The sequence below is a fragment of the Aythya fuligula genome, chromosome 9, assembly GCF_009819795.1.
Source record: "Aythya fuligula isolate bAytFul2 chromosome 9, bAytFul2.pri, whole genome shotgun sequence".
Taxonomy (NCBI): domain Eukaryota; kingdom Metazoa; phylum Chordata; class Aves; order Anseriformes; family Anatidae; genus Aythya; species Aythya fuligula.
The window spans coordinates 25,226,745-25,239,753 of record NC_045567.1 but is presented as its reverse complement, the minus strand read 5'-3'; the positions used below and the strand labels follow the sequence as shown (position 1 = coordinate 25,239,753).

The 13,009-nt window shown below is 49.9% G+C and overlaps 1 protein-coding gene across 3 annotated transcripts in view; it reads right to left on the bottom strand.

Moving 5' to 3' along the window:
* The window catches only part of PLCH1 (phospholipase C eta 1), a 56,994-nt gene extending 44,516 nt beyond the window's left edge, over positions 1 to 12,478 (bottom strand). For all 3 annotated transcript variants that reach the window (XM_032193672.1, XM_032193673.1, XM_032193674.1), the window contains exon 1: positions 12,400 to 12,478. In XM_032193672.1, the coding sequence (XP_032049563.1) occupies positions 12,400 to 12,478 (79 nt within the window). The remainder of the gene's footprint in view (positions 1 to 12,399) is intronic.
* Between the last annotated feature and the right edge of the window lie 531 nt (positions 12,479 to 13,009).

Sequence of the window (13,009 nt, the reverse complement as noted above, 5' to 3'; positions counted from 1 at the left end):
GCAGACTATCAGGTATTTAGGAAGCACAGAACTTAGCTGCTGGCTGGTCTACCGACTCTGTGACCTGCTGCCCACGAGATCCTTCGCTCCTCATGAATCGAACACCCCGAGGCTTGAAAACTTTCAGAGCTGCCACGTGCATGCCCTGCTTTATTGCAGTGCTGTGGTGGATTCAAGGTGTTAGGGAAATCAAACCTCTGGACAACCCGGCTCTTCTCAGGAGCAGGCTGATGGCCCCAGCAGCCGCTCAGACCCGTCTGTTCCTCGCCCAGAGCTCGTTCCGCTATCTGTCACACACTGTTAGAGGGTCTCAATACCCAGTTTGTAGCTGCTTGGGTAGGTTTAAAGGTGCAGCAGTCCCAAAGGTCGCACTTATGGCCACGCCGATGGCAGGCGGGGAGCGGCGGCGTCCTGCGGTACCTCATGGCTGAGCACCGGGCTGCTCCGGGCAGCGGCACGGCACCGTTCCAACTGGGCACTGCCATCAGGGCACAGATCGCTGTGGGCAGGCTCACAGAGACACCCGGCCACAGACGGGGACATCGGGCACATCACACGTCTGGAGGTGTTCGTGCCCACAGGCTGCAGCGGCCCCGCACACCCCACCCATGGCACGGGACGGGATGGGACGCTGCCTTGTGCTCCATGCTCCTGCCACCTGGCCAGGCAACAAACTAAGGAGCAAGAGGAGCACTCATCTAGCGGTTGCTGCTACATTTGCTAATGGAAAAGGGACAACAAAACAACTTCAAAGAGGATTTCACCCTCAGCTGGACGCTTTGGCACAATACACATTTATCTGTACACACACACACATCTACAACAGCTTCAGAGGTTAAACCCAACGCCTTTTTTCTAGGGCTGTTCCAAAAAGTCCTTCTAATGCTCTCGTACTTCCAATACACTGGTAAATTATTAAATGGGGATGTATCCATTACCCACCGTGTCTCAGCAAGCAGATGGAGTAACACCTGCCCTCCTTTACCTACCCGTGTGCATCAAAACTTAATGTCGGGCTTTGTGAAACAGAACCCTCCAAGATAAAAGCGCCGTGTCTGGAGCTGCAGCGTGCCCAGTCTGGCCGACGAGGCCACCCCCAACGGGACATACAAATAACTGACAGCTCCTTTAAGTGCTCTCAGTTCTTACAGGGTGGCTGTGCCAATTTCCCACCACTTCCACTAGTTAAAAATTATTTGCCATATAGAGTTACCCCTGCTAGATTCAAAGAGTTCTCCCCCTCTATACAGCATTTACCCTACAGCCGTTTAGGGGCTTAATCACTACTTTGCACCCAGCACTGAGTTACATTGAACAAAATCAGACACCACAAATCAAAAGTTCCCGAAGAAAGTTATTCAAGATGTCTTCCTCCTTTGTACCAGTCCCCTACCATTCCCGAAGAGATGCATCTTTCTCATCCACAGCTCTTTGATCAGAATTTTACACATCGCTTGCGTACGGGTTAGCATTCTATTTATAAGTGTTGCTAGAAAACACAGCCACTCTTCCCCATGGAAAGCTATGCTGTGGCAAAATGGCCAATAGATTAAGAGGTCAGGAATGTTTTTAAAGGCAAATACATTTGTAATAATTTAAGATAAAAAGCAATCTCTGTTTGCCCATGCTGCAGGAGCAGTATCTCCCATACAATCCAAATGTTTGCATGGAGAAATTTTCAATTTGAAACACACACCTCAAAAAAAAGTACAACACATGTTTTCCTCTTAAATACTCAGGAATATTTGTTTGCCATTTTTAAAGATGTCCAAATAATTACAGCACTGAGGAGTTACCAGTCACAGCCATACAGTGCACTTAGTTTTCTATAAGCACTTCCAGACATGCTTTTAGCTCTTCCCCCAGTAATTACAAACTCAAACATCCTTACCTTTTTCTGGACTTAAATTTTTATATACTTCAAGGTCTGCCATTAAATTTGCAACTCTTATGCATTATTGGCAAGTAGAATGGAAATTCTCACTGCAGGAAAGCCTCGATTTAATCTTCACGTCTCCGGAGGGAAAACATTTGGGAAGCAATCCGTACAAGTCCAGGAGAACCTCGCCAGCGCGGCTCTTTATGAGGAGCAGCGAGATCTTTGCGAGCCATAAGAGAGAGAAAAACAAATCCAGAGGCAATACGAGGCAACTTCCTTCGAAGCCGAAAAGCACAGCCCGGTGGGGAAGCTGGAAGCATCTGCTCCGTGCTGCTGCTGCGGGCAGGCAGGAGCAGCGACCACTTTTGGTGCGAGAGGCGCACGCATGGTGCCGCGATCAGGGCGCTGCAGGCATTAAGTGCCTGTAACGCCCGAAGGAGAGCGGCTCAGGCAAGCCCGAGGAAATCCCTCAGGCACCCAGGGAACCGATTCCTGTGCTTCAGCTGGAGAGCGGGCGAGTGACGCAGGCTGAATGCAGGCGAGGAAAAACACCCCGGCTGCGAGGAGCTCCCCGGGGCTGCAGCCCGGGATCCTGCGAGGCGAAGGCGAGAACCCCGCGGCCTCGCTCTCCTCTGCCACGTTTTGCGCCCTCTCCTCCTCTCTCTTCCCAGCCCGGAGGGGAACAGCCAGCTTTTGTGTGCTTCAGAACGAGGCCAGCTAGAGCGCAGAGCATGCAAATGGTTCAGCCTGTGCATCACTGAGCATTCGGTTTCATAAGAACAAGTCGTCTCCGGTGAGACGCCGAGCACCAACTCTCCTGGTAGCTATAAGAAATTACCATGCTGCTGGCTAACTACCGTGCTTCTTTAAGCCAAGTCAGTGCTACTGAACTCAGGTTTGTAGCCAGCACTGAGCGATGTGCAGAGCCACTCTGACTTACAGGACACAGCCCCAGGGGACAGCACGGGCAGGCAGCGCAGGGAGGAGGCGGGCACCCCGCTGCACACCTCTGCCCTGCTGCCTTGCTGCTCCTGGGTCTTGCACTGCCCCTCAACATCAGCACCAAAGGAATGCCCAGCAGCATCCTCAGAGACCGACAGCGGTACAGGAGGGCAGGATTTGTCCAGTTGGGCCAGGGAAAAGTTGGGTGATAGAGAGATTGGGGCAGGGGAGGGTGAGAGCAGTTCTACCTGCTGGTCACACCGAGGGCAAGACAAGTGGAGCTGACTCATGGATGTTTTACTTACAGAGAAATCATCAGTGCTCAGCTGCTGCTAACATGAGCACTGAGACTTCCAACAGGGCTTTAATGCTTAAAGGGGGCTTATAAAAAGGATGGAGATCTTTTAGGATCCATTAGGAGGAAGTTCTTGGCTGTAAGGGTGGTGAGGCACTGGGCCAGGCTGCCCAGAGAAGCTGTGGATGCCCCATCCCTGGGGGTGCTCATGGCCAGGCTGGACGGGGCCTTGGCCAACCTGATCTGGTGGGTGGCATCCCTGCCCACGGCAGGGGGTTGGAACTGGGTGGTCTTTAAGGTCCCTCCCAGCCCGAGCCATTCTCTGATTCTACAGCGTGACGGACTGCAGCACAGCACAAGACACGCCTTGCCTACACCCAGCAGACACAACCCAGACCATAACACGGAACAAGCCCCACAGCCACTGCAGGATCCCTGCTGGCTGCCCAAAAAGCTCACGCTGCTACCCACACCGTCGGCTGAGGATGGCTGCGCTGAGCAGTCCCATTCTGCAGAGAGCAGAGCCTCCCAGTGCGGCTGTGACGAGGGAAATGGGAGAGCTGCTCCCTTACCCCACCAGCGGTTCACACCCCAGTTCACAAGATGACTTCTCATCAAGTCATCACTCCCAAGCCTCTAGACAGTTGTCAATACATTTGCATCCAAATGAATCGATGTCTTACAGTCCCGATTCAACAACAAAAGAGAAATGAGCTGTCACCAGCCTTCAGGTTAATTCTTGGTACACCAAATTGCACTCGGTAATGTGATACAAGTATAACTGCGCTGCATTCCCAACCCAGCATTGTTATACGTGATAGGAGCTGTACACGAGCATCTCTACCACCAAATCTGCTCTGTAAGAAAGCTTCTCTCACCATTAATATGCTCCTTATTATTCTGTCTTCAAAATAACATTCATTTTACAAATTGAAGTGCTTTGACGCTACATGCCTTTAGAAATCAGAGCACACTGTACGTGTCAGCAAGAACATCGCGGCAAACAAATGAAGACTTTACAAAATTTGGGGGGGCATATGCCAAGAGGTATGAAAACACCTGTAGGTACATTCACCTTCTGAACAAAATCACCATGACAACTCTCCATTGCGAAGGCAGGTCCTACACCCGGTGCCGAGCCCTGCCAGCCGGAGCCAGGCCTGAAGCCGGCGCATCCTCCAAGAGGCTGCAGCAGTTTGCCTGTCTGCAAAGGGAAGAGTCCGAAGGCAACTGGCTCACCTCAGCTCACCCGATGCTGCAGCCGCGTCCTGCTGAAGCGGTGTTTGGGCAGCCCGCACACCCTTCCAGCCCGCTCTGCTCCACGCAGCCTGCACTGTTCCCACAGGGTCTCAAGCGAGGGTGCCAAGCAAGCTCCCCAAACACAGAATTATTACCCCGTTACACGTAATTGATCAAAACCAACGGTCCCCATAGGACAACAGCCCACATTTTCAGCAGTTTCATACACATCCCGCAATCAAGCAAGACCAGATGAGGCAGGAATGGTGACACAGGCTCACGGGTCTGCCTTTTTCCTAGCTAGGTTTTCTGCCCCACAAGCCCTTCCCTGGGTGACTTTCGCAGCAGTTTGCATGCTTAGAAGTCTGTCTTTTCAACTATTTAGGCTGGTTTCATAAAACACATTACCCGTACTCCAAGCCTCATTTCACTGATAGTTTTTGACAATCGCGGCTACAAAAGCAATAGAACTTATTAAAAAGATGTTCATTCACTCAAAATCCATTTCCCCTGGACTAATATTATTTTCCAGTTCTCTTCATTTGCTGTTCAAACAAGGCTCTGTCATTAAACCACGGGAATTATTCTGAGAGATGAGACAGCAAGCACCTCGACTGCCAAAGCACTGCCCCTGTCCTCTCGTTAAGAAGGGGGATTTAAAGCTCTTCTGGTACCTGCAGGCTCTTCTCTTCTGCACACCCAGCTCCAGATACGCTTTGCTTTGGAGCATGCTGCAGCTCGGCTCAGCACCTCTGGCTGGGAAACGGAGAACACTGGAGCTGCCGTGGCAGGATGCTGTGCCAGGGGCCCAAACAGCACCGGCCTGTCCCGAGGTCGTTGCCAAACCAGTGCCAACATTTTCAGCTCCCCAGAAGCAGCACTCTGTAATACCCATGGCAAAAGATGCATGAAGTCAGCCACTCGTTGAGGGAGCAGAGCTGGAGGAGCCCCGGGGCATTCAGCAGGCATCCCGCAGCACCAGGGCTGATGGATGATCGAGTTGATGGCTATGGGAATCGCTGCGCTCAGGCCTCTCCTCCCCAAGCAGCTCCGGTCTCAGACTATAGAAATAGCTGAAAACCCCCTAGAAAAGCCAAGCAGACGCCTGTAGGCCATGAGGAATGGCAGCAAAGTCTGCCTTTACAGATCCAAGGCAGCGATCCCAGGATAAAAGCATCACCTCATGCTTGCTGCCAGCCACAGAGCAGCCCCATGGGGCTGGACCCACAGCCTGACCCCACTACAAGAGTCAGCAACCCCACACCACGCAGCACCCCAGCCTGCCCGTGGCACGGGGCAGCTGCCACGTTCCCAGTGGCTGAAGGAGGAGAAGGGCAGCAATTACTGCCAAAAGCGTTACCTTTGCCAAGCTGCTACAGAGCACGGAAGCTCCGTTTGTAGATATTAAAAACTACAGCTTGCCGTGCCTACATTAGTGGGCAAACAGACACGGCAGTGCAAGTTCTACTGCAAAATATTAATTTTCCAATAAATGAGAACATTTTTAACAATTAGGCTTTGAAATTACAGCACCAGAAGATTATTAATTTTCTGGCTCATCAGTTTTTCCTTTTTCACTGACAAAATGGATGGAAACTGGTACAAAGAATTCTGCCACAGAGAAAGAAAAGCTGATTAGAGAACCTTTACCTTCACAGTAAATAGATAATGAAATAAGAAGATAACATCTTCATATTCATCATCCAAATTTAATATTAGACCTAAACTGTAATACAACAACTCCTGAGAACTCAGCTAGCTGTGAATGAAACTTCGTGTTATCTGCACAAACAACTGGTCGCTTTTATCAGCTCCACTCATCTGTCATTAACAAAGACACTGTTCTGTGTAAAGTTGACAAATATGCAGAGATGGAAGGGGAGAAACACTCAGCATCAGAACTACTCAGCCCGAAGCAGCGACGTGGGGGATCCACACGTGGAGCTCCTCCTGGCACCAGAGCACGCGCCAGGTGAGAGCCAGAGCTCTTATAGAGGCCCTTAGGCACTAAAGGAAGCACGGAGAGGAGGTTTCCTAATGTATTTCAGGAACTGCTTTTTAGCCTATGAGAACTTAAAATAAATTCCTTAATGCCCTTCTTCTACGTACATTTCCAGTTACATCTGTTTTACAGAACGGATTCAGAATACAAACCAAAGTGTGAATTACTGTGCTATCAACTTATCCTGCTCTCCCACACATCGTTATAAAACTTCAGCTGAAGTTGACCATAAAGATGTACGAGCAAATCCTGCAGTCAACATCTGGCATTTTTAGCACCATAGCCCCAAGCACAGGGCTTGCACGAGGCTTCAGCAGAGCTAATTATAAAGCTTTGCCCATCAGCAAGCATCAAGCCAAACAGACGTGCATTTCAGCAAACATCTCATATTGTTCCCCCAAAACTCTTGTGCTCTAATAAACAAAATTGACCGTTTTACCGTATAAAAAGTAAAACGTAATGCGTTTTATGTTCCCATTCATTGAACACAAAAGTTCAAGATCACTGAAGCAAAGAAAAGCCTACAAGAACTTGCATAAGAGCTCGGCTTCTGGGGCTGAACCGAACGGAAAGCGCTGCAATAACACCTGCCACGAGCAATCTCTCATCAAGCTGTCCGAAAGCGGTTGTGCAACAGCAGGAGGTGTTCATCTAATAAAGGTGGTGCACAACTGCATCCATCACACCTGGGAAATCAGAGATGCTCTCTCAAAATGAGCAATTTCTTTGGGTTAAGACCCTCTCCCCCCTCAGCTCTGGATGTTTATGAAAGGTGATCGGGAAGAGCCTCCCGAAGGATGAGCCGGGTATCCCTGGCACAAGGGGATGAGAGCCCCACCAAACTCCAGGTCAGCATTCAGCAAGTTCCTCTGCGAGGCTGGTGGGATGGACAGCTCGCTGCACACCATCGGATGGAGAACTAATTGCTGACAGATATTCTTTGTTCGGTGTCAGCACCACGCAGGTGTTTGAGCAGCCTACCTCGAAGGGCCATCTGAAGGAAGCGGCAGCGTGGCAATTCGTGGCAGCACCACACAAGAGCTGAACCTCAGTGGATCAGGACCTCAGCATCAAGGTCTGGAGCCAAGTTCCCATTCCTGCTGGCCCTGGGCACCTGCCCGCCTGCCAGGCATGGTCCCCGGCTCAGGACATGCAGCCAGCTCCTTCCCAGGTGCAGGACGCGAGCGACCAAACCTTCCTCACCGACCAGCCTGAACGTGGCAAGGCTGGGTGAAAGGAGAGTTCCCTTCGAGCAGGAGGTTTGCACCAACCCACCTAACGTCCACGGTTAATTCCCACAGGTGGTCAAAAGGAAAAATGAATTTTAAAAAGCGAGGAGAAGGTATGAGATGGAAGTTAATAAAAGCAAAGGTCTAGATGCGGATTGGGGAAGCACTTACGTTGCTGACGGGCAGATGCTGGGAGCATGTCCCAGAGAAAGGATTTAGATATAGACCATTTTTTCCTTCGTGCTTTTAGCCCCCAAAATCTGCTAGCAGCGTAGATGGATGCTTGGCCTGACAACACAGCCATTCCTGCATTGTTATCACCAGCAAACAAAACACGATCCACTTTTACAGCATGAAAAGCCTGAAAAAAAAAAAAAAACATCTTCCAAGCCTAGAGGCATGACGTACTTTGTATTTTGGCACTCCTTGCAATAGAAAAGAAAAGAAAGTAGGCTCCCCGTGTCCACAAGGCTGTTCTCAACATTAGCCTGCCTATCTGCTCCGTCCTGCAAACTGCTAAAACGGCTTCAGCACGGATCTGCGTGCAGCTTGGGATTCTCGGTGTGCACAGGCCGTACGTGCCTCACTGCTCCTGAAGAAACCTGACATTTTTGCTTCCAGGCAGAGAAACCTCCCTAGAGTGCAAGGCACAGCAGCAACTTCCACTTCTGCAACCAAAAATTTCAGACAAACAGATAGGGATTTTAATAGCCTGCAAGTGCAGTTATTGGCAGCTTTTCCTAATAAAATCAGAAAACGATGAGAACTCCCCAGGCAACCCAGATGCATACAGGGCTTGAGCACTGCACATGTGAATGTTCAGTCCTTGCTCACAAACCACGTGCTAAAGCCCTGCAGGAAAGCACGGCGTTGTGTATCAACACTTTTTCTCGCCTACCAACATGCAAATGTCTCAAAGCATCATCAAAATACAGGAGTGAGCAGGCTGATCTGCACACAGCAGCATTTCCAGCAGGGAATGGAGACAGTCCTGGTGCTTTTGCTGTTCAGTACCTGGGAGATGGACGGGGAGCACTCAGACAGCCCTCCAGCCTTCGATTTACATTTGCCAGCATATTTCTGGCTGCTACTAATTACATTTGCAACTTCAGAGCAGGGGCACAGATAGGATGCTTTTAACACTTCTTCACTGGCCTCTGCCTCAAAGGAATTCAGTTCTTCCCTACAACTAGTTATTTACTCACGGATTTCAATCTGGACTCGTGCCAACGTTCCCCAGCAGTTCAATAAGCTTTTTCTTCCCCAAGCTTACTCTGTGCAAGTACATTTATAGCCAGTCTCAGCCCCTCAAAATCTTTGATTTTCTAAGCCAAATAAACCAGATTCATCTCATCTCTCCTCACGCCCTCCTGTACTCTCCCAGTCACCTCTCTCTGCATGTTCCCGAGCTCCCCTTGCCCAAACTCTGCTGAGCAGAGCTGCAGTAGGCTGGGCCGTGCAGCAGCAGTGCCTTCACCTAGAAGCACCAACACCTTCAGCTTGCTACGAGCACTCAAAGCTGCCTTTGGCTCCAGGTAACGCATCACACGAGCAAGGCGCTGTCCTGCTGTTCGCTGTATCTCACACGCTTCATCCTCCACCACCTCCTTGCTTGCAGCCAGTGCTCTCCCACGCTGGAGCAGATGCATTCATTCCCTGCTCAACTTCCACACGAGGTCCTCGGACATTGTTTTAGAGACACGATGCTCTCCAACAGCCCGTACGTGCAGTGCTGTGGTGTTTCTGCTAAGTATTTGTTTGCTTTTCTCCCCAAAACAAGATGTTTGAACGACTCCCAGTAAAAGTCCCTATGGAGAAAGATGACCCTGACCTTTTTAGAACACCAGCTTTTGGGTTGGGATAAAGTTGTCTGCTTTGCACCTGAGGTGCAGCAGTTCTCCCAGATTACAGGTTCAGCTACAGACCATAATCACGCCACCAAAATGTGAACCTTCCAGACAAGCCACATACAACTGAGCTAGTCCACTGCCCTGAATGGAAGAGCACAACTGAGATAATATGAGCAAGGCTGGATTAACACCACAGCCTCCCAGCGGTGGTTAAGTCCCCACTGACACCAAAGTCTGAAAAGAAAGAGGTGGAGAAGCTGGATGATAAAACTAGAAAGAGAGAGCAGATAATTACAATTACAGAAATGCAATTGAAACAACAGGTTTGTATTTCTGAGAGAAGAGGAAGAGATAATTGGCATAAGTAACTGACTCTAATACGGTAACTGTGTAAAGCTACTTCCAGAATTGCTGAGACTAAATCATCTATTTGCCAAACACGTCATGTCTTCTGTTCAATGATTACAGAATATTAGCATGCATAAAGGTAGAAAAATAAGCTAATCAGCAGCTCCACATGCTTGCTCTCTGGAGAGCCATGATCTCAATGTCAGAATATGAAAATAGTAATTAAAAAAAAAAAAAATCAGACCTGTTTAAGTTCAAAGTAATAGATACTAGAGCTGGAAACATACAAACCAAACAACTCAACTGTCAGCAAGGAGCCGAGTCACAGTACCTGTCCTGCCGACAGGTAGCACCTTTCCTACAGAGTTCACCTGAGATTTTCTCTCCTAATTTCCCGGTGGAATAGCCAGGATCACCCCATGCAAGCCGTGGCAAGAAGCCAGTAGAGACTGGGGGCAAGCGCCCAGCCTGCTCGCTGCCCCCACCCCGCCTGCTCTTCCCCACTGCCCTCTGTCAGGAGCTACAGGACCAGGAGGCTGCAGAAGGCACGGCGACACGAAGCTGGCCCTCCCAAAGCTCTGCCATCCCTTTGAGCTCCGTCAGCAGGGATCTGCAGCAAACCAACTGCTCACAGTGTCAGGAGCAACGTGCTGAATCCTGGGGACACGCTCCTGCCTCCCGCCCGGTGCGGTTGGGAAGTGGCACTTCCAGCCCTGTTCAGCAGGACTCCAGCTCCCTCTGCAGCATCGTGCTCAGGATGAAGAGACTGGAAGCCCTGAAGGGCTCTGTCAGGGGAAAATAATGAATCCTGTCTGGTCCTGAATGAAAGACAAATAAATTAAGCCGCAGAATCTTTCTGGTCTAGGGTTCCTGCTGATTGTATCTCCTACTTTAGATGATTATCACTTTGCAGACTCATCACTTCAATAACTCTGTGTGGATTACTGGGCTCGGTGCTAATGGATCATTATCCCATCTCTGCACTATTAGGGAGATGAAGACATTACGCTGCTCCGCTACAAAACACCACCTCGAGTCACAAAGCCTGGACCAGACTTTTCTCTCATTTCATCTGCAATGGGAAAATTGCAAGTACATATCCCAAAACGTACCTGCTCCACTTATACACCCATGCTAGAGAGCAGATATTGCCTGGAGAGAAGCGTGAGCAATGAGCATTTATCAAAGCATCCCAAGAGTGCTCACACGGGCACGGGGAACCTGGGTGAGGCCGTCTGGGAGACGACTCCCTCCTTCCGTAGTGCCAGAGACGTCTCAGAAGGAAAGTGGTCCCACCAAAATCAGCGGGACCAGGAGCACCCTGATAAATCCCAGGACTGCACTTCAGCTTCATCTGAGAAGTAGAGCTGTGATGCCTACACATCAGGTGTGTGCAGCACCCCCAGTTTGTCACTTTTTTCAGTGAAACCCTGTAATTCCTGTGTTGTGCAGTCACGACTGGATACAGCAGGCTTCCCTGCAGCAAGGACTGTATCCTTCTCCACCAGAGTTTCACAGTAATGTAAACACCCTCACAACCCAAAACAGTGTATCTGCTACTACTTCCCAGAGTGTTCTCTTCAAAAATAACCACACACATACACCCCCACTGAAACCCACTGATGGACAGTTTAATGCAATGCAAATTCCGTGATGATGCGATGCAGCTGAACACACAGCTGAACAGGCTCCAGAGGAAAATTTAAGGTAAGCAAAAAATAGATGTTTAATCCTTTAAAGATCTGGGGGAATGGGGCTGGCTTTCAATAGTTAATTTATAGGCATTCCGTTCTGCCACTATTCATAGTGCCATAAATCCGCCCTGACTAACAGTTTGTTAATCCCTGACTTCAAAGAGAACAAGGAATACAAAATTTGGGCCTCTAAGAAACACGTGCTCACCAGTGAAGCTGATAGATCAAGTATAAACAAAGAAAAAGAGGCCATGAAAAGAAAGTATTTTATACCAAACTATCTTCAGGGCAGCTCCCTGGCTTTGCGTTCAGGCAGACCTCAACACCTGAGTGACCTTAGCACACAATTTGCAGTGGCACGAGACTAAAATGCAAGTGGCTGGCAGTGGACTAGTTAGGGGGTCACTATGGGGAAATTTTTTGTTGTTTTGCACAAACTTCTGATCAATGTTGGAAGTGCCAGAAGACACTTCCATTTCCTCCTCAAGAGATGCCTACCTGCAGGTTTCGCTGGAGCACTCTTAGAGATGCCTCATGAGGAAGCTACCACAGACTCACCATCCCTTTCGGTCCAAAACACATCTGCCACCTGCACCTGGAGCAACCCTGCCTGCCGTCGGTGCTCCGACCACTGCTCATCCCCTCCCCGGGCACCCACGGCCTCACTAAACACACAGCACAGTTTCCCTTCTCCACCAGGGACACACCTGACAGCAGCAGCAGCAGAGGTGCCCTTGCAGCAGCCCTGTCCCCCTGCCCAGAGCTTTGTGGAGCCTCCCAGGGCTGGGGGAGGTTGGGGGGAGGTCGGGGTCCCCGCGTGCCTCCTAGCAGTGCCGCAGCTGCCCTTCGCCCCGTGCACCTGGCTGCGTTGCACGTGGTGCAGCAGGACATGGGAAGGCAGCACGACGACTTGCCACTCACCGTGAAACACCCCGTTGTCCACCAAGAAGTGCCGGCAGTACTGCAGACAGCTTTTCTTATCCAGACTCCAGTAACTCATCGTGAGAGGCCTTTCTGCTCACCATCAAAGACAGCTACCCTACAAAGGGAAACAGAACGGGTAATTAAACGAGTTAATTTACAAGAAATGCATAACTACTGGAAGCACTACAAAAAAAAAAAAAAAAAAAAAAAGAAAAAAGAAGTGTATTTATTGGAGCTCTTTATGCAAAACAGCCCATTAGCTTCATACCGAGTGTCACAGCAAAAGCAGCCCTCCTCCCCCCAGACACACGCACCTCTGAGGACTCGCAGCGATGCCAGGCGCAGAGCACCCGGACCAGCTGGACCCCGACCACCAGCAGCCCTCGAACCCAGCGAGCCGAGAGCTGCTGAGCCTGAGCCGAGTGCCTGCTGTCAGTCAACCCCGCAGCAGAGCATGTGGCCCCGAGAGGATCGATTTAATCTATTGAATGATGCTGGCCCACATTTAACAACTGCAAACGCATCGGACAAGGCCACAAAACAAAATATACCCTCCCCAGTTAAACATACAAAAAAAAAAAAAAAAGATGAATCAATGGATCCAAAG